The sequence below is a fragment of the Amphiura filiformis genome, chromosome 17 (assembly GCF_039555335.1).
Source record: "Amphiura filiformis chromosome 17, Afil_fr2py, whole genome shotgun sequence".
NCBI lineage: Eukaryota > Metazoa > Echinodermata > Ophiuroidea > Amphilepidida > Amphiuridae > Amphiura > Amphiura filiformis.
This window is the reverse complement of record NC_092644.1, coordinates 35,859,604-35,886,559: the sequence shown is the minus strand read 5'-3', so window position 1 is coordinate 35,886,559 and position 26,956 is coordinate 35,859,604. Positions and strand designations below refer to the sequence as shown.

At 35.7% G+C, this 26,956-nt stretch overlaps 1 protein-coding gene across 1 annotated transcript in view; it reads right to left on the bottom strand.

Moving 5' to 3' along the window:
• Positions 1-26,956, bottom strand: part of LOC140137180 (transmembrane protein 268-like) — a 94,001-nt gene that overhangs the window by 33,647 nt on the left and 33,398 nt on the right. Inside the window, exon 4 of the mRNA XM_072158832.1 lies at positions 3,782-3,894. Coding sequence (XP_072014933.1) covers positions 3,782-3,894 — 113 coding nt within the window. The remainder of the gene's footprint in view (positions 1-3,781; positions 3,895-26,956) is intronic.

The window sequence follows — 26,956 nt, the reverse complement described above, 5'->3', positions numbered from 1 at the left end:
GCAAATTAGGTCAGGCAAAATCTAATTCAATTTTGTAAAAACATTATTGCTCATTTGGCAAGCTAATAATATGCCAGGCAAAACGACTGGATGGGAAGGATGCAACACAAACCTTATCTTGTCTTTTATGAATAATATGCGAGATACATTCTGCTCCATTCGGACTAAAATCGGTAAAAATGAAATTGAGATATACAATCTCAAGAAAATGGGTATATAATATAGAAAGTTCATAACTTTGTGAACAAGTATGAAAGGGATTTCAAGTGATCAGTAAGGTTAGGTCCTGCAAACATTTGGGATAGTAATAACTACACTTTTAAAATTTCATACTTTGGTCCGAGTAGATCAGATTGAGTCATTGTGATACTTTTGTCAGCATAAAACTGACAATGAAGTGTATCTTTGTGACATATGTCTCTTCCAAACACTAAAAATGAAAAAAAAAAGTTTCACTTGAGTCTGAGTGTGAGGGGTGTTAGGTTTTACCTCATTTACTTGCTGTTGGATCCAAAGATATTATACCAAAGATTACTAACTCAAAATTGCACTATGCTATGGCAATTCAGCCATCTTGGTTTGTCGCAGATAAAATACCTCCATCAGAAAGCTTAGGCATTTCAAAGGTTTGCGCATGCAGTTTAGCACATGTTTTAGGCACAATGCTTTAAACACAAAAATTGCCTTTTTTAAAACTTTTGAGCGTTTTATCATCAAAAGTGGACATTTTCGTCATATTCCCCAGCAAAAAGTGGATATATACGATGATATTTTCTTGAGCTGCCAGATTTTAAATTTGCCTGAACTTTTGTGTAAAATACTCTAATATTTTGCTACATCATACTACAAGATTTGCCTTATTTTTAGACTAAAGGTTTGGAAAACTACAAAAGTATTTCACCTTAATTTATATACAGGTTACAACCATATAAAATATAAATTCTTTATGCAGAATTACCACACTTTACAGATATTTATTTAGTTGATCCTCTTATTATCTTTTTGGTCATATGTTAGACATACCATGATCTGGACCCTATGGCAATGATTTGTTGGCAAACTGGACATACTTTACAGCAAAATATATTTACTGGAGTTATTATTTCATTTTTATATTTACAGGTCTGAATAATGAGTTTTGCAGAATTTGTGTTTAAAGACCTTCATCATTGAACTCTATTATTAAAAAATTTTGAGCTCTGAAATTCACAATTCTGAAATTAAAGGCCAAAAAATAAAACCCCACAAAAATTTCCCCCTATACAGTAATTAATAATGCAAAGCAGGTCACAGACCCAAAGTGCATTATGAATATTTGACAGGCAGGGCAAAATGATTTGTTAACTTATTAATAATTGATGTATACATAAGGAGGCTTAATCTCTCCTAACACTTTAAAGGTGGCGTTGACCCCTTTAAAGGTGATACTACAATGCCGGATAAAATTGTTGGATCACTTTGAGCATGTGCTTTGTCATTGATCCCCCTTTCCCCCTTATCAATGTTGAATCCTTGAATTTTGTTTCTGATGTTGTGGAAGTACCCAACATTGACTGGGGAAAAGGGGGACAGATTGGGGGATAGGTATTGGTTAAAGCTCTACGTTACCTATCAATATGTTTCATACGTGAATTCCATGGTGGAGGTCATTTGAAGCTTCAAAAACACCTTGGGGTGATCCAACACAATTTGTCCTGGATTGTAGTTCTTTCTTTTCTAGGAGACCTTTTATGACAGTTAGCAGACAAATAAAGACCAAAGAATATTCTATTATTCAAGCATTTAGATGATATACTATATAGGGAATTCAAATGTTGCACTATATGTCTTGTGTTTTCAAATGAAGTGAAACTTTGGACATCATGCCCAATGCAAGTGAATGCCATCATGTAACAGTGGATTTATACAGCATTTTGCTGGTCTATAAAAAATTTTTAGGGAAGAGATGGTGATCAGGTCAGACATAAGTAACTTTGGATTGCACCAAGTCTTTCATACGCTTTGCATTCCCATCTTCAATGAAAACACACTGAATAACTGCATAGAAGGATGTTTCAAATGTGTTGCATCTTTTTACAGACATTATGCCCGCAAGGATACTGATGAAATAAATGAAACGGAATGTACAAATTATGAAATGCGACAGCAACATTGCATTTTCACATCTTATTTATCAAGACACAATTCTAAATTGTGCGGTGACCACCCAGACGAAAACTAAATAAAATTACGCTTTGAGTAAATCAATTTCTCAGACAGTATGGTTAGAAATGTCACATATTATATCAACATTAGATGTATATATGTGGGATGACCTCTTCCACGATGATGCTGACCTGCCCCCTAGCCCACGCAGCAGTCACACCGGACAATACCACGTCTGCAGCGGAAGCTTATTTTTAGATAATTACCCAAGTGTTCTTCCCGGAGCAACTAGATCAAATAAGTTGCGTTGTGTTGACAATGGTGAGAGACGTGCTATTCCAGTTGAAATCCATACACCCCTTATGGAAGACATGACCTTAATCGTGTACACAGGGAGAGTGAATTTCAAATGGGGTTACCACTGATGTTTGACTCCCTTTGAATCTACACCGTTATGCCTGTGTGTGAAAGATTAATATCTTCTACAGGGGTGTATGGATTTCAACTGGAATAGCCCATACTCAAGGCTTAGCCAAAGGTATAGGTAATCCTCACCTGGACTAAGTGGACTTGGAATTGAACCCATGACCTTAACATAATAAACAACATTGATTAATCTTGCATTTCATGTGTTTTGAGCCCTACAGCAGTCACTGAAGAAAAGCAAACCGTTTTTTGTATACTACCTCCGGCTGAAATAACATGTATTAGATCAATGGATAGGTGATTAAAAGAAGTGTGACTGTGTGTGTGTTTGCAAACATCCGCAAACATCAACCATTGATATCAACAACTCTTTTCCCTCACCAGCATACAGCAAAAAACGTACAAATGCATTACATGTCTTATTTGCCTGTGTAGGGTTAAGGATTTCAACATATCAACTGCTCAGTGCCAGAAATTGGTAAGTGTAATAGCCACCCTGTGAACATTTACACACAATATATTGTACTCATCCTCACATGGCAGCTATTGCAGGCCATGATTCTTTAACCTCAAAATATTTGTACATTCACATAATGAATGTATAGGGTACAAAAACTCATATCCTGCATGTTGAGGTCAACTATAGGCTGTAATTAATGAATGGCATTTTTGAACTGTAACACTGGAAATGAGAGCATGCATTCTTGCTACACGCACAGTCCAAGCGTATCTCAGAAGGGCGACCTTGACAATAAGTGTGGGAATGCATTAGCGAACTGAAAGTAGCCCAAGCAGTGCGAGCCATACAGGAAAGGAAGCTAGTGCATACATGCTGACAAGTTGATCGCTTCTTCGTTCTGCAGGTTTGAACACTATACAGGTGTCAGCCGAGTTCAAGCATGCTCAGAGGCCACAGGCATCGGACGTTCCAATCTATATGTAATTAGGGAACAAACCAAAAGTTTGATGATGTTCTATAGATGAAAGTCCTCTAGATAGTTAGGGGAAGGGTCTGATTACATTTGTAAAATATTAGCTGAAATATTGGTCAAAGTTGATGTTTTGGTGTTGAACTTTTCAATATTTCACCCTTATGTTACACGGATGGAAGGTGGAAGGGGTTTAGCCTTCTTATGAAAGCACTTCTGTCTTTAGGACATCATCCAAATTTTGGTTTGTTCCATTACTCTATAGTCCAAGTCTATCTTACCACAACACCTTTCCTTGCCAGTTCATCAGGGCAGTATATCGTATCAAATCTTGCCTTGCAGCAACAGTCTGTTGACGAGTATACCTTTCCTAGTTGCACACCATTATACAAGGCTGAATAGAGAGAGAGAGAAAAAACACAGAACACAAAATCCATTAAATTTACAAACTGGGAAAACTAGCTATATATGTTTTGTATCAAAAAGCTTAAAGCAACAGTGTTTCCTGATAAATACATTTCCTTTATCAATTGCACAAGGTTGGAATTCAAGTTAACAATAGAACACAGAAAAAAAATTGCATATTTACAAAATATGAAAATGAATTTAACATTTTGTAACAAAAACACCTAGCAGCAATAGTCTGACATTGATAAGCATCTCCCAGTTACATACAAAATATTGAAATTACAGTCTTACACCGTAATGTAATGCCTCATGGCAACAGTTTGTTGTTAAGCACCCATTTCCTAGTTATTGTAAATGCATTGTATAAGATTGAAATATAAATAAAACAGAAAGCTACATTAAATATACATGTATATATACAAACTTGAAACTCTTTTATCCTTTACAAAAAATGCCTTGCAGTGCCGGTTTCTTGTAAAGTGAGCACTTCCTAGTTACATAACATTATCATTGTTGAAGGATAATATTAACAGCAAAAATATGGTAATGTTCAATTTGCAAACTAGGAAATAGTTTTTGCATATTAGATTTGAAAATGCCTTGCAATATCGGGCTGTTGTCGAGTAAACGTTCATACGCATTGTTTAAGATTACAAAAAATATTAAACAGAATAGGAGAATTCACCAAATTTACAAACTACAACGAAAAAGTATTTTGTTTAAAATGCCTTACAGCAACAGGTTTGTCTTGAGAAGGAGGTTCCTAGTTGCTATCTGTTAATATACGTCTAGCCCTCTTCTTTTGTTGCATTATCTATTGTATTTCTTTTGTTCAAAGTCTGGTCAACTGTCGATTATATCAAGTAATGTGGACAGGTCAAGATAATCTGGACAGGTCAAGATAATCTGGACAGGTCAAGATAATCTGGACAGGTCAAGATAATCTGGACAGGTCAAGATAATCTGGACAGGTCAAGATAATCTGGACAGGTCAAGATAATCTGGACAGGTCAAGATAATCTTGGTCAGGTCAATAAATTTTGAACAAGAGAAGTACATGTTCATATTTAGAAACACTGGCCACATTATTTGACTTTTGGACATTTCAACAAACTTAAAATGCATCAAAGTTTAATATATTTTACACGATCAGCATAAATTATTATGCAAGTTTATGCATATTAGATTTAAATGAAGATGGTAAACAATACTTGTGTGTATTGAATGACACCAAGAACACCTTGATTGAATAATGCAAATTAGTTTGTATTATGTCTTAAAGCCTGTATAATTAGGACGAGGATGGCAATCTACCTTTGTCCCCCCTCTCCCACCTAACGCAGATTCCGACAAAGTAGGTAACAAAACAAGAGCCATGAGGTCTTACAAATTAAGTTCAACAAAGGATATTTTGCACCTAAAATGCAGTACATTACAGGCCACAAGACTAGATGTAGAAGAACTACAACAATCTATGCCTAACCCCAACCAAAAAGGTGAGGAAGGTACCCAGGAATATGCGTTGATTTGGTTCAGGACATTTGTTCTATAAGTATATTAAAGATAAATATAAATTCTATGGTGTTAAATGAGTTACCGCCATGTTTAGGTAAAAACACACCCACTTTGACCTTTGAACTATTTACATATTCATTATTAATATTACGAATATGTATAATCGAGTGGGACATGACCACAAGTGAATTGAATAGAATCTCCGGTTAAAATCAATGCTGTATTGATTTGATTAAATCACTTTCAATTGACACTAGATAAGACTCGTAGACTCAAACGCAGGACATACGGGAAGAATATTACACTGTCTCGGTGTGTTTTTATTTTGGAAAACCCTAAACTTACACAAAATAATCATATCAGCTTTTCCAGTTTGTCTTTTGGAAAATGAATAAACCATAACAACAAATTCGTTTATTTTGGCTCACCATTATATGTAAGATAAGCGGTTCAAAACAGACCATTACCATAGATAATCGGTGTCTTGTTGAGGTATGGTTAGCATGTTAGTCGCTCGGAAGGCTCGACCCCTTGGGTCTCGCCTTCGGCGACTAACATGCTCACCATACCTCAACAAGACACCGATTATCTATGGTAATGGTCTGTTTCTCACCCTTTATCTACTACTTAATAAGGTTCATATAAAGCAAGTAAGATGAGATTATGTGAAAATTGTACTGCCTGGTCAAATCATGCCCTGATCTTACTGATATATGTGACACGATCAAGGGAAATGAGTCGGATGTCGTTAATATTGATTTTGAGATATTGGCAAAGAAAGTGTTTAAATTCTTTTGTTTTATATTGTTTTCATCGATTGATAAATTGACATAACTTTGTAACGAAAAGACGTATAACATGGGGTTTTCAGTTTCTGAAATCTCCTAAATGTCCTCTTTAGAAATTTATATAAAACTCATTTTCGACCAGGGTCGACATGTGACTCATTCCCCTTGATCATGTCACATATCATGACATGATCATGTACCCTAGTAAAATACTCTGAGAGTACAAAGTCAATCTGAGAATTTTTTTTTTCACCACACCCTAATATACAATTTTATATATATAAAGCACACATGACAAACTAGGATGCTTTTTGTTATACATGTACTTTGTTACAAATTTCTCAGCAACCTAGCACTGTAAAACCAAAATAAATTATGTTGATAATTAACAAAAATCTCTTTCAGGCTTATTTTATGTACCATGTAGCAAATCCTCCCAGTACAAAAGTTGCTAAATCAACATTGTCTTAGTAAAGGTTCACTTAAAAATATCAACACAAAAACTAAAGCAAATACATTCATTAGTACAAGCATGCCTAAAGTGTAGTATTTGTTCAGTGGTTGTTGATAAAATCCACAAATTTCTGTACCATTTGGTTTCCATAGTATGGAATCAACCTGATTCCATATGTAATACCAATTGTAGCTTGGAAATCGCATCAATATTGATCCATGGAATGCACACATTGTGTAATGCTGCTACACTGGTATAATGAATGATATACTGATATAATGCTGGTTTATGTACAGTTTGTTTCTTATGGTAACAATAAAGCATTTCCTCAAGAAGCAAGTTTATTTAGTTATGACTAAGATAAACCAATTCAATGCTCCTGTGTATGTTGGTAATTCATTTATGTATATTTCCTATGAAAGCAAAACAATTTTCTTGAATGTGTATTTGTATTTGTGGCTGGGATAAACTTGCCTGTGACATATATGGTATATTCTATTGTATATTACTATGCTGCCTGTGCATGGAGTAAATCTATTGTTTATTACTATGCAAACAGAAAAATAAATCCTCCAAACATGCATATTTATTTAATTAATGCACAGATTTACCCTCCCCATGATGATCCTGGAGTGGTTCATGAATAGATTTTCAAATATTTTGAAATACCAGCATCCAAATAGGAGTGGTATAATTATAATCAAGTCAACAGCTGAAGGTATAATGGTGTTGCCATCTTCAGAAGAAACTTCTGTTGTCAAGTGCGCAACATAGCATGGCGTTGCTGTCTACTGATGATAAATGTTGCCGTTTACTGAAGAAAGGAGAAGTATTATCTATTGAAGCCAGGAGTAGTGTTATCTACTGAATATAGCAGTCTTGCTCTCTTCTGAAGATACCATTATTGCTATCTACTGAAGATAGCAATATTGCCATCTACTGAAGATAACTGCTATCTATCAAAGATAATTGCTATCTACTAAAGATAGCAGTAATGTTGCTATCTACTAAAGCTATCTGAGTATAACTGTTGGCCATCTTCTGAAGATAACAGTATTGCTATCTACTAAATATAGTATTATTGCTACAGCAGTATTGTTAAAGCAGTATTTCTATTATATAGCAGTATAATTGCTATAGAAGTATTGCTACCGCAGTGTTGCCAGAGCTGCCAACATTTGAATCTTGAAAAAAGGGAGATTTCCTGTTGCAATCAGGGAGATTTGTCAAAATGTGTACATTTTAATGGATGAAACCATTTCCTTTTCAGGGAGATGACCAAAAATTAAGGGTTCTGAAGGTTTAAAAGTAGGGAGTCTCCTGCGAAAAGAGGGAGAGTTGGCAGCTGTGTGTTGCTACAGCGGTATTGCTACAGCAGTATTGCTATAGAAGTATTGCTACAGCAGTATTGCTACAGCAGTATTGCTATAGAAGTATTCCTACAGCAGTATTGGTACAGCGGTATTGCTATAGAAGTATTGCTATATAAATGAAGAAAGCAGTAATGCTGCTATCTACTGAAGATATTACTGTCTTCTGAATGTACCATAAGTGTTGCTGTCTACTAAAGATAGCAGTATTGATATCTAGTGAATATGATATATAGCAAGCAGTATTGCCTCTAAGAAAGAAAGAAAGAAAGAAAGAAAGAAAGAAAGAAAGAAAGAAAAAGAAAGAAAGAAAGAAAGAAAGAAAGAAAGAAAGAAAGAAAGAAAGAAAGAAAGAAAGAAAGAAAGAAAGAAAGAAAGAAAGAAAGAAAGAAAGAAAGAAAGAAAGAAAGAAAGAAAGAAAGAAAGAAAGAAAGAAAGAAAAAAAGAAAGAAAGGAAAGGAAAGGAAAGGAAAGAAAAGAAAGGCAACTAAAACAAGGCAACAGAGAATACTTGAAGTGCAATGACACTACTGGATACTGCCAATTCCTCAATATGCTACATACATACAAATTAAGCCACTCAAGGTCACTTTTCTCTCTTCCTGTTCAATTTCTTTCCATCTCCAATATAAGATTTCCATGTTTCACACAAAGAACGAAGTGGACAGGTTATTTTTAGGGTGTTTACGACGACAATTTGTCAGGATTCAATTGCACGATGGAAACCTTGACTAATGCAATTATTTCACGATTCAAATCACTTGTCAATATCACTCAATGAAATTCACAGTGAATCTCTCAATCCACATTATAAGCAATAAATTAAGCATCTTATTTTTATCCTTATTTGTTTCTTCATCAAGTTGTAGCAATTAGTCTTCATCACATATTTATTTGTCACTTACTATTTCAGAAAAAACAAGTTTATGTTTTATTGTATTTCCATATTCTTCGGACAAATTGCAAAAAATGTTAAAAGTAAAATATAATTATACAGCACATCAAACTGTGACCCTGGCCTCGCTTGTTGAATTCAAGTTAGACAATTTCAATCATTAAAGGCTGACGACAAGAAACAAACAAGCTTATTTTTGGTAGAATGCTGTCTGAATGTAACAGGTGTGTTTAAAGGGACAATCAGTGACTTTTAAACCAACCAACTCAAATTTCACAAAAATTAACATTTTGGTATTTTTTGAATAAGTATCTATGTGTCATTAATCTGTCCAAATGTAAAAGTAATCTAACAGTGACATTCTGACAGTAAAGGGGAAATACATGATCCACAGGCTTATCCCTGACTTACTCCCCTAAAGTTGAGATTTTTATACCATCAAAAACCAAAATACATCATAATCGTGTGGATTTAAGCTTTTTTTAACAGATTATGGTATTCACCACGATATTGTCCAATTTGAATTTTACAACTGGTGATGCAACTGTGTAAACGCACTGATCTGCCACTTCAAAATCCAACATGGCGTTACTCTCAACTTAAGACGAGACACACTATACACACCTTCATCCATTCCTTGAATCACTTCATCCGGGAAGCATTTAATTTCTTTGAAAACACACCTTCCTCTCTTGGACTCATGAGAAAAAACACCTTTTATTCATCAGCACATGTATACATGACAGTAAATCATGTGCTTTTCTGCCCATTACCTTCCCATATCTGTTTATATACCATCTGTTTACCATTCACTGATGTGATTTTACACTTATCAACACACGCGCACATCGTGTGACTGTACTTTATAATTCAACTATGCTACTGATGACTGCCTACATTGGGACATAGTGAATGTAATTTCCATATTCTATAAACAGGGACTATGTAATGGGGAGAGGGGATATGGTGATTGGTAGGACATTATTTGGTCTTTGTCCTACTTCACCAGCAAGTCAAAGAAATCTTACAGTAAGCATTTGCAAAGGCTCACATATACACACTGTGCCTTTTCATTTGCACATCACATGGATAAGCACATTGTATAATGTATTATTAATATGTACTGTTATGAAGCTCACTTATATTGGGATTGATCACAGAATATGCTGTGATCTTTTATCAAGAGAATCTAAATAACCAGTGATGCTATCTGTACCAAAAGTATGAATATTATGGTACCATCACATTTCTAAAGACAAAAATAATGCTGTTATCTATTGACCACAACAAAAGAGTGTTTCTATCAAACAAAGGCTTCCTAGTTAAAAGTGGTATGGTCAGAGGGCTGACAGTAAATTTCGCTGATCCCTCCTTTTTTTCATACGTCGATTTAACACAGGATTCCAGCTGTTGTTTTGGTTCCACTTTAGCACCCCCCAGTACACGCATGGAGGTCGCCATTTGAGGTTTTAGCACCCCGTTAGCACCCGGCTACCATGACTATGCGTTCAGCATCGCGTACAGTACGCGGTCCCAACTGTCAATCATAGGAGGTCAATCACCTCGAGCTTGACAACGATATCTGAATAGACTATCGCCAAGTCTTACGATGTATGCATAAAATTTAGGTTAATTTTCGTGATTGAAACAGTATTTTTCTTGTATAAATCTTGGCCCGGATAGCGGGATTGTTGGTTGATTTAATGTATTTGATAAATTAAGTTCATGGATGCGCTAAAAAATATAATTAAAAGTATTAAAAATGCTGTTCAACATTTGAAAAAAATGCCCTGTAGCAGGCTTGATAAAGTCTAACGTGGATGAAACAAGCCGCGATTTTATGGGTAATTTTCATTACTTGAACGCGGAGCATGCACGCGATTCAGTCGGTAGAAGTCGCGGTAGTGTTCCAGGCCTACGCGATGGCAGGGCAATGGCGGCTTCCATAGTTTTATTACTTTTATCATCGAGTGACGCTTCCCAATCTTTATTTCTTCCCTGGTATGGTGTAAATATCTGAAGAAGATACAAACTAAGTGTGTCATTTTCTACTGAAGATGATAATGTGTTATTATCTACTGATGACATGTCAGCAATATGTTGCTATCTACTGAAGATAGCAATGTATTGATATTTACAGAAGACACTTCTGTTTGGCATCTAAGTACTGAAGCTGGCAGTGTGTAATACATTGCTATCTACTGAAGATAGCAATGTATTGATATTTACTGAAGACACTTCTGTTTGGCATCTAAGTACTGAAGCTGGCAGTATGCAATACATTGCTATCTACTGAAGATAGCAATGTATTGATATTTACTGAAATGCATCATTATCTTCTGCAAATGGTAACATGTTGGTATCTACTGAAGATAACAATGTATTGCAATTTATTGAAGATAATAATGTACTGATGACAGCAATATGTCATTATCTACTGAAGATAGCATTGTATTGATATTCACTGAAATACTCAAATGTGTCACTATCTTCTGAAAATAATGTGTTGATATCGACTGAAGACAACGATGTGTTGTAATTCACTAAAATTATACAATGTGCTGCTATCTAATGGCGGCAGCAAAATGCTGATATTTACTGGACAAATATATATATATATCCGCTGAAGAAAACAATGCATTGTAACTGACTGAAGTTGACAATGCATTGATAACTACTGATTACATCAGTGTACTGCTATATATTGAAGATAACAATGTATTGGTATTTACTTACTGAAGAACATTGTGTTTGGTATCTAAGTACTGAACTGGCAGTGCACAAGAAATTGCCTATAAGATCGTAGGCCTCAATTTCAATTTTTGGGGGTTTTGGGGACACCCATTTTCAAGGTCCCTGGGCAAAGACAAAGAAGGACACCAAGGCCAACAAGTGATGGAGAATGCCTTGGAAGTTGACAAAGATCTGGGGCACCAAGGCCAAAACTGAAAAGAGGCAGGCAATCGCCTTGGTGGCCTCCCTGAAATTTGAGCCCGGATGATAGCAATGTGTGCTATCTACTGAAGATAAAAATGTGTTGCTATAGTGAAATACTGTATCACTCTCTCCTGAAAAATGGTAACATGTTGATATCTACTGAAGATAACAATATGTTACAATTTACTGAAATGACAATGTGCTGCCATCTACTGATGACAGAAATATGTTGTTATCTATTGAATACAGTACTGTGTTGAAGATATCTTGTACTTAGCCATTATTGTCATCCACTAAAAACAAAATTGGATCTGCACATCCATACAAATCAAGATCAGCAAACAGAGAAATATTCCTCTCTTCTATCTTGTTTCTTGGAAATGTTTCAAATGTCAGAAATTAAAAATATACATCCACATCCCTTTTTCCATTATCTAAAGCTTAAAATCAATAGTCATACTACTTACAACTACATGTAGCAAACAAGTGCTTTTTCATCCTAAAACATAAAGCTATAACTGTTACAAAGTTCAGTATCTAAAATATGACAACACCCACATACACTCGACTCCGATTTGAGTTTCTTGTTACTTAAACTAAAAAAAATCAATGAGAGAAACAAAATTAGTAAAATCCCATCGTGGTGTCTGATTTCATGCACAGGGCGTTTTCACACAAGGGGTCACGCCATCACGTAATCTTACGCATGCAAAGTCATGCCCATTTGACACTGCTCCCAAACGCATGCATTACAAGTGGTACCAAGCAAGATGATATTTTTCGTGGGCAACATTTTTCACAGAATATTATTACATTTTGAAATTGATGAGACTCAAACTAGATTTATAGAATTTCCAACAAGCATAAGATGGTTTCTAACATATAATACAAATAACCTATATTTTTGCCCAAATCCATGATCAGCATAGCCACGAAAAAAAAGTGCCCCAAAAATAACACCTTGAGCCGTGCTTCCATAAAATCTCTCCAGCAAATCCACCGTGACAAGAATGCAATTCACCGGATGGCATTTTAAAACAATAATAACAGACTCTCTGATCACCAAAAGCAATCACTATTGAACTGCATCATCGGTACCAGGATTTACATGTAAGTAAGGGCTTTATCGACTTTCATGGGCATTGAAGGAGGGCTTATATGAAGTCAATTTGTTTAGTTGTTTTACACAAAATAGGCTGGATTTGTAGCAGTTTACTAATGATACATTATTAGGGTGATACTGGCCATTTCAATATCTTCTGGGCATGTATTTGAAAATTTTTCAACAGAATTGAACTGACTTAAAAAAAATGTACAAAGAATTTGGATGTGTGTTGTACTGGATATGCAAGTTGCTATTTTGCACAAAAACTCTAAACACTGTATTCATTTGACATCTAACCAGTCAGTGGTCTGAAAGGGGGTAAGGCTTTGAACTAATGTGCATGGGATTCAGTTTTATTCAATAATATTCAGTCCATACCGACCAACAGATCTTCCTACAGTTTATATCCAATAACATTGAGATTGAGACAAAACCTTCATTAAATGCATATCTTGGGTACTTTATCAAAGTGAGTATGTAAGGCTCACTGACTTGACACTTCACTGTGTTCAGCAATAGGTGACCTGACATACCTTTGAATCCACCACTATATTACTGTTATGAAAGCTATGATGACACTTCAGACAGGCATGACAATCTAAGTCGCTTACTGCTTAAGGTGTCAACTGTCCACATCATACACCCTATAATGTATCCACACTGTTCTGGACACTGAACATGTTCCAAAGTCCCAAATCAACACAGTCAATGGCTCAGTGCTATCGGATACCTTCTGACAAGTCCTAAAATGTCAACCTGCATGTGGACTCGACACAATTTTTAAATTGTTTCCAGTCCACAAGCAAATTGTCAAATTGCAAAATTAAAATTTGGACAATAATTGACCAGATACGAATTGTAATATACTAGCATACAACCTATGCAATAAATAATTTCATGTTATCAAATGTGATGCAATCAAGCCAAATCAGTTGTAAGTCGGAAATATTGATTTTGAGATATAGCCAAACAAAGGAAGTATTTCCTCTTGTTTCCTATTATTTTGGAAACTCTCTTTAATTAACTGCACATATCTTTTGAATTTAATGGGGTTTTCTGCAAAATGTAGCTTTGCAAATGCTGTAAGAAACTGAAAAATGGAATATGTGCGACTTCAGACTAATTTTGCTTGATCATACCACAAATGTCATTTAAAAGATGACACTTCACTACAATAACACACTCTTGACTTGCTTTACTTCAGAAATAATTGACCAATATATTTTTATAATCATAATCCACTAGCATCCTGCCTAACGAAAGAAAACTTACATGATATCAAATTCCATTTCAATGATGACACTTCACTACAATAGCAACATGGCTTTTATAATTGATCAGACATACCCATGCTATCTATACAAGCATACAACCTTTGAAATGAGAAGTTTCACAGTATCAACTTTCATCTCAATGATGACACTTCGTACATAGCAACATGGCTTAGTCAGTCAATTATAATTGGCCAGACATACCTATATAATCTACTAACATCCTACCTAGCTAATGAAAACTTTCACGGTATCAAATTTCTTTCTGATAGACTAAGTGACACAGCTGAAGTTGACACTGATTGTAAGGGGCCTTTTAAAATGTTTGAATAAGGGTGATAGTCACAATATGCTATTGCTCTATGTGCAATGGCAGTGATTGATGATACCATGCAGCCTGCAGATGATAAAGTGAGGGATGCGGCAGACAATGTCTACCTAAAATGAGTGTCTGAGCTCAATAATTTAAACTCCTCTGAGGGTTTTCCTGAAGAAAAGCTGTGCAAAAATGAATTAGACTATAGTTTCAGTGTGTTAGTGATCCATCATGGAGAGGGATATACTGCTCTCACTGGGTAGAGAGTATTTTAGGTGAGCTATTCTACAATCATTCCTCAATCAAAAGGCTTTTTAAGTTCGATATCTCAAAATTTTAGGTTTTTTGGGAAAGAAAATGTATATCTTCAATATGAAAGGTCAAAAGTTTCAAATGATGGACGGATTTTCCTCCCAGCTACATATACTGTAAGTACATACCGTATTTTGTCAAATAAACGCCCCCGGGCGTTACATTTTCCCAAGGGGGGCGTTTATTCAAGGTCAATTTTAGAACGATAATTCCCATTAAAATCATTAGGTAAACTAAAAACACACGCTAAAATGACGAACTATGAACTAGAAACACTGACTTCTGGCTCACTTCCGGGTTTCTGATCCAGATTTTCGCCAATTATTGATGCTATTATCGACCATGTGCGCAACTTGGTAAGCTTACTACACAAGATAGCGTGGAAATATCGGCATTTTGAAACATCTTGGTTGAAAAAAGTGGTGGGGGGGCGTTTATTTGATGGGGGGCGACTAATTGACGAAATACGGTATCATTAGATTTATAAAGTTTACTTCGACAACTGTCAAATATAAAAAATATCAATTTTTAATAATTTGCCATATTGTATTATATAAAGAAATAAATCAAAATTATTTGATATCATAAGGACATTCCTCATATTTAGAATGCAATTTGGTGTATTTGATGTGCTCTCAGGTCCCACAAAAAATGTTGCGGTGGTTCACTAAATACGTAATTTTGCAACTGGCGGTGTTTTAAAACTTTGACATTACTTCACACTGCAGTTGACTCTTCTATACATAAGAGAGTGACATTTTTATCATAAAATAAATCTATCAATCTTGACAAGATTGTGAATTTGTGCCATGAAGTGTGATCGATACCTTGCTTTATTAGCTTTCAACTTAATTACAAAGACAAAATTTAGCTTTCAACCTGATTAAAGTATGTTATAATGACAAATTTGATTGACAAGTAGCAATAACAAAACCAAATTGAAAACACAGTTAAATGTAATGTTGAGAAAACCTTTAAATTATTTTCTTTTTACACCCAAAATAATACACACATACTTGGAGGATAAGCAAACATACACTTACAATATTTATATAAACATGTTGAACTACAGAGTACTCTTTCCAATTACTTGAAAATACATATATTGCAGAGTTGAAGAAAAATCTGCATTTTACACATTTTCCACTCGCTCACTGAACCAATGCCATCACAATAATATCTGAAATTGTTTAAAATCCAGTGTTTCAAGTGGCCTTTATGATTTATAAAAACATGCATACATTTATGTGAATTACATTAAAAACTAAAAGGAAAACTGGTCACATCACCTGCCATTATCTTAGCTAGAAATTGAGGTTATCCATCCATTTGAATATAAACATATATTGCCCAGTCCAAATTTGATCTAACAAACCATAACCAGGCTTTGGTAGCTTAATATGGGTTCAGTGACTTCAATTATGTGTTGCTATGACCTTCATTGTGAGTCTGGGTTCCTTAAAACATTATTACAACAGCTAAAAAACAGTGGCGTCGCAGCACATTGAAAGTGGGGGGGGGCAGGTTGTTCAGTTCCCCCAAATGGAGTCTGATTAGGAGTGTAAATGAGAGGAATGACTGATGTTCCCCCGAATGACCAACAAAAGTGGGGGGGCATGTGCCCCCTGCCCCCCCTTTAAGCATGCCACTGCTAAAAATAATTTTAGCATCTGTATTAAGGCAAATGAATCCACTACACGGATGCCAAATTTACCATGAGAAAACTCCTCATCAAAAATGATGAATGAGCTGGACAGGTGGATAGATAAGATGCCGGCACCTGAAAGTGTCAAAACACTTATTTCCAGTAAATATAATCCTCCTGCATTTCAGGATATCTTTTCCTACAATTTAGCAAATATTTTGATCCCATAGATATGCTCACTCACTTACTCACCCAAACCAAGCAACCACTCTATCACCACATGTTTACAGAAGGTTTTGGCATGGACTGATTGAACTAAGTGTGTTTTAACAGGCCTGCTTCTCGCTCACCTACGTACTGATTAAATTAACTTTTATCAAACAACCAGGTTATTGCAAAGTGCTTGCGACCTGATAAAGCTAACAACAGAAAGTGTATTTGTGCTTTATTTCAGATATACCATACTTGAAAAGTAAAATCTTTCGCAAATCAAAAATTAAGATAAACATAAAACTGAACAAACAAGTTTCTGATCATAGATTATAGATATCATTCCTGCTGATGCTATCTACTGAAGACAGCAATGTGTTATTTGTCATGGCTAAAATTAGTATAGTGTTGCTAGTCATTTAATTTTTTTTTTATGTCAAGCATATCTAGGCATTAACAGCTGAAATCTAGGAGATAAAGCTGACAAAACTTTGGCCAGGCACAAGTGACAATTGGTGAACGAAGGGGGTCGCCGTAGATAGCTGGTGGGGGCAATTTTTACAGGACAGTCAAGTGTAGCCAACAATCGGGCTTGTTACCCTGATCAGAACCGACTGTAACAAGGTCTTTTATCATGGGTCATCTGCCCTGCCTTTACCAGATGAGCCATGGGGAGAGCGGATAATTTTTTTTTTGTCCTGCGGGGAATTGAACCCGGGACCTCCAGAGACAAAGACCTTAACCAGCGTGCCACGCTGCTCCCCTTTTTTATGTCGAGCATATCTAGGCATTAACAGCTAAAATCTAGGAGATAAGCTGACGAATCTGGGTTGCTATTTACCTGGGTTGCTATAACCTGTGATAACATGCTGTTTATACCTGCTAAAGATATCTACTAAAGATAGCGCAGTGTTGATATCTATTGATGTAAGTTTTGTATTGCTACCTATTGTTTTGTATCAGCAGCGTACTATCCTCAGTAGATAGCCAGCAACACGATGAAGTAAACAAGTATTGTGTTGCTACCTACTGATGACAGCACCATGTTTCTTCCTACATATATCTACTGATAACAGCTTATGTTTCTATCTAGAAGAGAGTTGGGAGGTTGTCTATTAACGATAACGTGCTGCTGCTTGCTATCTACTGAAGATAGCATAGTGTTCATATCTATTGACAATAATGTTGCGTTGCTATCTAATGACAAAAGCATCATGTTTCGACATTTTGAGAGATTGATACGTTGCTATCTACTAAAGATAACATGCAGTTGCTTGCTATCTACTGAAGATAGCACACTGTTGCTTGCTATCTACTGAAGATAGCACACTGCTGACATCTATTGACAACAATATTGTGTTGAGGTATCTAATGACAACAGCATCATGTCTCTACATGTATCTATGAGAGATTGAGTGGTTGCTGGTTGTTTGCTATCTACTGAAGATAGCACAGTGGAGCTATCCACTGAAAATAATACTGTTGCGTTACGTTACTATCTACTACAGACATCAATGTGTTTCTTGTTAAAATGCTATATACTGGAGACACTGTGGTGCTACAGTCTGTCTACTCTGAAGTACAAAGTACAGACGCAGACGCACACATTGTGCCGACTTTGAAGACAGACATACTTGCAGCAGAGACGCAGCACTACGCACTGTTAACGCGCTGTATACGCGCGCGTTGTCACTTTGTACTTCAGTGTGGACAAACTGTATCTGTAAAATATTGTTGACATGTTGCTGTCTACTTAAGATAGCATACTAATGGTATATGAAAGTATGAATATTTTACAGGTTTTTAATGTACTCTTTTATGATTTGCCATTGTACACACAGTTCTGTTGTGAAACATTTCATAGGTTAATCTTCATTTATTGCTTTTTCTGCATTCCTAGCAAATCCTATAAACTGTGAATTTTGTTACATTTAAATTTTCCATTAGAAGTTAACACATTTATCTAACTTTATTCCAGAACTTCCAAGTCTCCAGAAAATCCAATTAATGCACCAGCACATACATACCTTTGGGGCAATATGACAAATATAACAGGAGTTAACTTGATCACTTGATAACAGATTTTTGATTTAAGCATTCCTGAATTGATCATATTTCTAATTGCATTTTAATTCCGGAAATGTTGCGTAGTTAGTGGCAAATGGAAAAGAGGAAATGAAACAATTTTAACTTTTATATGCATTAACCATGGAATGCATAAGTAATATTCTGACCTGGAATTGAATACTGAATATTCTTAACCCATTCCTTGCTGGCTTCAAATGTAAAGCATACAGGGTGTATCAAAATGATTGGTACCCATCAATTTTGATGTTTTTTGAAAAGCCTGCCTCGTCCAAACATAACGTTGGATACCCTTGAAATGTCTAGAATGTATAGTTAATGACTTGTTTTACAATCAGTCTACTAATTATTTAGATCTTATGTTGAATTTTGATGTGTCAGGTTCATCCATTATCGATGAAAATTGATGGGTACCAATCATTTTGATACAGCTTGTAAGTGACAGAATTTTGTTAAAATACAGAATTTTAAATTTCACAAATATCATTTGATTTTGAATTTTATGCATCCAAAGCACGGCTTACTGTTTTTTCAATGTCCATACCTCCATACAGATGCTATATCTCTTGAATGGATAGGCATAAGGCATAATTGACTTCAGATTTCGAGGATACGTAAGCATGGTAAGCCATGGTTAGAAACTGCGCGCGGATGTGTTATTTTGGGTCTAATTATTGCAGATTTGTTTTTATGATAATGAGGTGAATTAAAGTGCAGGCATTGTGTTTCGATGATTTTCGTCAAGAACCGCACAAGCCAAGAAACACGAAATAATTGTTAAGCTTGGTTTTGTCCACCACTACCACATTTAAATACCACAAAGAATTATCAAATCAATGCAGTAACTGGTTTTGTACATGACATTTTACTGGTTTTCACAATTTTTCAAGAATACACAAAGTAGAAGGTTTCTACTACATGTACTTACTTAATCCCTAATACATTATTGGCATTTCAATTTGAGTCAAAATTAACCCAAAGCAAGACATACCTTTTAAACCAATATATCTTCTCTTGTCTTGAGCTTTTATTGGTTCCACGATTCGATGCATGGATAAACATATTGAAGGCATCACCCATTGGAATTATTCTACATTATTGCCATTTAAATTAGGTAACTCAGTCAGTTTACACATTGAGCCAAAATGGTCTCTTTCAAGCGGCAAAGTTCATTCAACCTCATTGAACAAAATAGCTCACAATTTGACCTCAAGTTATGGGGTATGAGTTTTTGTATCCAACACATCATTCTATTAATATACAAACAAAAGAACTGTTTTGACAGAAGAGATTGTTTGCGATCCTTGTATTATTAAACTTAATGAATTGTCTATTGTTGTTTCTTGAGGATAATATCTGCCAGTATCATGACTACATCAATGCTTTGTAGGAAATAATATGTTTGTAATGTAAACTACATTTGATCAAATTCAAACAATTAGATCTAATGATATTTTATGGTTCCTTTCACAAAGAGCACAAGTGAAAATTTTTCAGTGTATTTATTTTTGTGGTTAAAGCACTCCTAGCAGCTATTGCAAAATAAATTTAGGTGAATATATTTCTTCTCTGTGACGATGTATTTGGACATCTCAAAATTAGAAATTTAAAACAACCGGAATAGCTCCAAATCAACACAAAAAGCTATTTGCCTATAAATTTTAAGTTTTGCAATTTTGCACAAAAAATAATATTCAAGATAAAGTGGATTCAGTGTGTGTTAATTTCCTTATGAAAACAAAATTAATCCTCTTTCAAGTTGATTTCATAATCAATTCTTCATCCATGAGACAAAAGAAGCTTAATTAAATCAAGCTACTTTGTTAACAGTATAACACAAAATAAGCTATAGCCACAGAACAAGCAAAAATACTCCCAGGATCTGAAAGTAGGCTATACATATACGGTAATGCATTAATATCAAAAACATATCTGAAGAAACACATTACTTAAAATAATAATATTGCACACTATTAATAAACAATGACCAAATTGAGGTTGATAAATGAGACATTTAGTAGATCACACATGCTAGATGCATGCAGTGTTATATTTTTAGTCTCTCCACACAAATGATACCTTCCAACAGGAAACCAGGTTTCCGATCTGACAGATGACGATTAATCAAGAGTGGAAATGTGAGACAAGGCTTAATGCATTTGAATATCACAAGTTTTATGACAAAATGGAACCAGATTAAATTGATCCAGTTTTAATACAGGTTGCTTCAGGGCTCTGGCTTTTTGAGCACACTCTACATTGTGCACTTTTATTTCCTCAAAATTTTATTTGTCACTGAAACTTTCTTCCATTATATGATACTGCTTGTGTTGATAATTTGTCAGAAATTAACAATATGCAAACAAGCAAATTGAGCGAGCGAGCGAGTGAGTGAGTGAGTGAGTATCTGAGGGAGTATGATTGAGGGGACAAGGGTGTGAGTGAGTCTAATTATGTAGGGTGGGTGAGTGAATGAGTATGCAAGCAAATAATTGAGAAGTTGAGGATTCTCTTTATATGCACATATGTTAGGGTTTGTTCAATTGAAAGCCAGTCACAGTACAGTGAGCATATGCTTAGACCTTGTAGTTAGCATTGGTGTAAAAAATCACAATCTCACAAATAACATATTTTCTACAGGTATGACAGGTATTAATCATTTGAAAATGTGGTAGCGGTTGATAAGATCTCACACCACCAAATCAGAGTCCCATAGAGATATGTGCTAAATTTGCCTTAAGAAAACGTCATTTTTTCTTCACAGGAGCGACTCAGTTTTAAGCGACAGCTATGATGGTTGAAATCAGCCCTTGCCTGATCCCTCTGGCTGGGAAAAAATATAGGTTGACCGTCATTATTTTTTACGACTGGCCCTCAAAGTCTCACGATGTCTGGGAATTTCCTATTTTTCAGGCAAAACCATGCCGGTGTTTCTGTAAAGAAAAGGCTGCTTAAAATCATTAAAAGTTATTCGATCTCTCCCATCTGTGGTACACTTGCAGGAATTAATATTACTAATCATGACCAATCCAAATTTGGCTAAAATTATGCAAATTTCTGCTCATTTTAATGCTTATATTCAGAATCAATGGGTTTTTCTGAGAAGGGAAATTCAAGGGCTCACAACCACATATACTATTTGGTGGTGTGAAATCTGAATGATGCAACATGTTTCTGATTATCCTTAATTTCAGACTATTTTAATCTAATTAACTTATTTTTAGCATAATTTGAGCAAGAAGCTGGTTAAATTTTTTTTTTCAAGCAGAATCATTGTGTCTGTGACATCTGCTATCTACTGAAGATAGCATTGTGATTACCATGTTAAAAATTCACCAAGACTTAGGCTTTCAGCAATTTACAGTCAAGAGGGACAAGTAACCAGGCAGACACACAAAAACAAAGAAGAACATGACCACAATGTCTGAATTATAAGTGTTGAATTATATGGCCTATTAGTGAAATCTTAAGTCTAACCCCCCCTAAGCTTACCTGATCCATGGACACATTTTATGAGCTCCAACCAGTGCCCTAGCCCACGTGCCACCATATACTGATGTCTTATACATCTGGCACTGAGTCATTGCATACCATCATGATTGTAAACATTACCTGGGTTACCAGTAGTGGAATCATAAGCTTAATTAGCCTCCCCCCCCCCCCACCAACCCACAAACCGTAAGCTTACCTGATCCAGGCGCCTATTTCATGAGTTCCGACCAGTACCCTAGCACCATACTGCAATGTCTTCTCTATCTGGCACTGAGTCATTGCATGCCATTGATGATGTAAGCTTACAAAATATTATGATTACATTGCATGGGCCTAAGTCACTCTTACGAAATGGAATCTTTCACTCAAACACACATTTTGGGTCATAAACTCACCTTAGCACTGGTATATTAGTAGCAAATGTTGCAGTTCTCTTCAATTTTAGCCTTTAATTACATAAATTCAGTCAATGCACTTCTTCGGTGAATCCAAACACGAATTAGGCACAGGGCTAACTTGCTCAATCAAAAGTTGAGACTCACACACACAGCTCCATTCAGATCTCACACCACCAAATCAGAGTCCCATAGAGATATGTGCTAAATTTGCCTTAAGAAAACGTCATTTTTTTCTTCACAGGAGCGACTCAGTTTTAAGCGACAGCTATGATGGTTGAAATCAGCCCTTGCCTGATCCCTCTGGCTGGGAAAAAATATAGGTTGACCGTCATTATTTTTTACGACTGGCCCTCAAAGTCTACGATGTCTGGGAATTTCCTATTTTTCAGGCAAAACCATGCCGGTGTTTCTGTAAAGAAAAGGCTGCTTAAAATCATTAAAAGTTATTCGATCTCTCCCATCTGTGGTACACTTGCAGGAATTAATATTACTAATCATGACCAATCCAAATTTGGCTAAAATTATGCAAATTTCTGCTCATTTTAATGCTTATATTCAGAATCAATGGGTTTTTCTGAGAAGTGAAATTCAAGGGCGCACAACCACATATACTATTTGGTGGTGTGAAATCTGAATGATGCAACATGTTTCTGATTATCCTTAATTTCAGACTATTTTAATCTAATTAACTTATTTTTAGCATAATTTGAGCAAGAAGCTGGTTAAATTTTTTTTTCAAGCAGAATCATTGTGTCTGTGACATCTGCTATCTACTGAAGATAGCATTGTGATTACCATGTTAAAAATTCACCAAGACTTAGGCTTTCAGCAATTTACAGTCAAGAGGGACAAGTAACCAGGCAGACACACAAAAACAAAGAAGAACATGACCACAATGTCTGAATTATAAGTGTTGAATTATATGGCCTATTAGTGAAATCTTAAGTCTAACCCCCCCCTAAGCTTACCTGATCCATGGACACATTTTATGAGCTCCAACCAGTGCCCTAGCCCACGTGCCACCATATACTGATGTCTTATACATCTGGCACTGAGTCATTGCATACCATCATGATTAATGTAAACATTACCTGGGTTACCAGTAGTGGAATCATAAGCTTAATTAGCCTACCCCCCCCACCAACCCACAAACCGTAAGCTTACCTGATCCAGGCGCCTATTTCATGAGTTCCGACCAGTACCCTAGCACCATACTGCAATGTCTTCTCTATCTGGCACTGAGTCATTGCATGCCATTGATGATGTAAGCTTACAAAATATTATGATTACATTGCATGGGCCTAAGTCACTCTCCGAAATGGAATCTTTCACTCAAACACACATTTTGGGTCATAAACTCACCTTAGCACTGGTATATGAGTAGCAAATGTTGCAGTTCTCTTCAATTTTAGCCTTTAATTACATAAATTCAGTCAATGCACTTCTCCGGTGAATCCAAACACGAATTAGGCACAGGGCTAACTTGCTCAATCAAAAGTTGAGACTCACACACACAGCTCCATTCAGATCTCACACCACCAAATCAGAGTCCCATAGAGATATGTGCTAAATTTGCCTTAAGAAAACGTTTTTTTTCTTCACAGGAGCGACTCAGTTTTAAGCGACAGCTATGATGGTTGAAATCAGCCCTTGCCTGATCCCTCTGGCTGGGAAAAAATCTAGGTTGACCGTCATTATTTTTTACGACTGGCCCTCAAAGTCTCACGATGTCTGGGAATTTCCTATTTTTCAGGCAAAACCATGCCGGTGTTTCTGTAAAGAAAAGGCTGCTTAAAATCATTAAAAGTTATTCGATCTCTCCCATCTGTGGTACACTTGCAGGAATTAATATTACTAATCATGACCAATCCAAATTTGGCTAAAATTATGCAAATTTCTGCTCATTTTAATGCTTATATTCAGAATCAATGGGTTTTTCTGAGAAGTGAAATTCAAGGGCGCACAACCACATATACTATTTGGTGGTGTGAAATCATAAGATATTCCTGGTCTGTATGGTAAAACAGGTGCAGAATTTTGCACCTAGTTTAAATACGACATGATATGGATGGGACTTGCCATGTAATTATTGTCGCCTGTTACATTCACACAGCTGAGACTGTGGGACAGTCTATGTTCAAACCGGTTGTAATTTTAGAAAGTCTGCAAATTATTATTATATTTTTTTCCCAATCTCTAAAGTGCCCAATTTAAATGCCAACACCAAGCCTGTTTTAACAACTTGAATACAACAAAACAAATTGGCAAACCACTTCTATTTGTAAGGTATCTATATCGAGAAAATCAATCAACTGATATATTAGAATATCTCCCCCTTCACCAAGCCTTCCTGCTTTTCAACAAGAAAACTGTAATGGCATCTAATTAAATGCTGGATATTGCTGTTAATTCTGGCAATATCAGGTGTCGACTTGACGGGGGATGAAGGAATTAACTGGCACGACTAGAAAAAACTGCCCTGAGCCATCAGTCCTTGTGTTGTCGGTTCTCGCGCGCTATAGTAGGGGCATGATGGTAATCCGCGCTAGCAAATTAAATGAACAACGGAAGGAGCAAAATGACTGCAACATTTACGACTCGTTTTCAGTTTGTTTGAAACTAATTAGTGGGAGAGATTTCCAGGCCTTTACATGTACTTAATAACATGAAAGCTTAAATTATTACCAAGCGATGCGTGGGTAGATAAGGAGTTTGTAAAAAGGGGTATGATGCGCAAATTTTTTTACTGTTGATAGAAACAATCTAACTTGTGTCTCCACTTAATTATTTCTGTATAAGCTTAGAATTCAATACACATGGATGACCTTTTTCAGGTTTAAGATTGAACACAAAATCTCTGTAAGAGAATTTCTACTTTTATCATCGCATTAAGCAAATATTTTCTTTTGGTTAATGTCTTTGGCTGGTTTCACATAAATCTCTTCAGACAAAACCTGCCCTTTTCTGATTTTTTTTTGGTGTATTATAACTGAAGATCTTAAATTAACATTTTTATCTTGCATTTTATTTCCACAATGAAATATTTTTGCATTTTCTCTAATAAACACGTCAAAAAAAAAAAAAAATCAACTAGCACTGTTTAAAAAAAAATTAAAATAACACATCAAATCTCATAACTTACTGTTACATACCATTTCCTGTCGAAGGTGATAAGGTTGTATATGTTTATTGATATTAATTCAAGGAGTTCTCTATTAAAACAATGATTTTGTTTTTCTGTAAAGGAAATCAATGACTCAAAGTGACCTCTAATAACTCCCCATCTACAAAATGCAACGCATCAGAGTGTTTATTATAGATGATATGGTGGTTGTTTGTTTCTTGTTTTTCAACCTGCAGTGATTGAAATTGTATAATTGAATGATCAGGCCAGGGTCTGTTTGGTGTACTGTAAACCAGTGACCAATTTTGCTATCTTCAGTAGATAGCAACACGTTACTGAGACAAAAATGGTGCACATTATGTTTGTTTATTTGCTCTAAAGCTAGAGCCAGAGAGCTTATCCATTCCATACACTAACTTTTAAGATATGTTGATATTTCCATACCTTAACATGTTTTCAAAGAGTAAAAGGCCTTTTTTTCTTCCATAACTTCTAAAAGTGCTTATTTTCCCATTTTTCCCATACCCCAAAATGGAAATCATCAAACACAATTACTCCTGCTAAAATACTATAAAAGATTCTACTTTTGTTTGATCCCGCTTCAGTTTTCATAATAGTTATCCACCTCTTCGAAGATCCAATCACACTACTGTGTGCTATCTTCTGATCAGATGTACATGGCCGGCAGCTGCATATATTGATAAATTTAATCACCTTCATGTAGTGTCACAGCATCTAACATGTTACTTCCTGAGAAGTGTCACCGCTAGAGCCATGAAGCGCTTTGGCCACTAAAGTAATTAGCGTCATTATGGTCCAATCAGAGATACATTGTATAGTAAGCTCTTGAGGGGTTCACAAAGGTGTTTCTTAACATATGAATTCACATATCTGGCAGGAGTTTTTTCCTTGTGAAATGGTATATACACCAATTTATTTCTTAAGATAGTCTGTCTCGTATTAAGTTGAGGGTAACACCATGCTGGATTTTGCGGTGGCAGATTCAAATTGGGCATGATAACCTAATACCTAATGGGGTATACATATACACACACGTAGAAGCGTGATTAATCAATAGGCTGGCCATAGAACCGCGTAAATGCATTAATTCGAATCTGCAACTGTGAAATC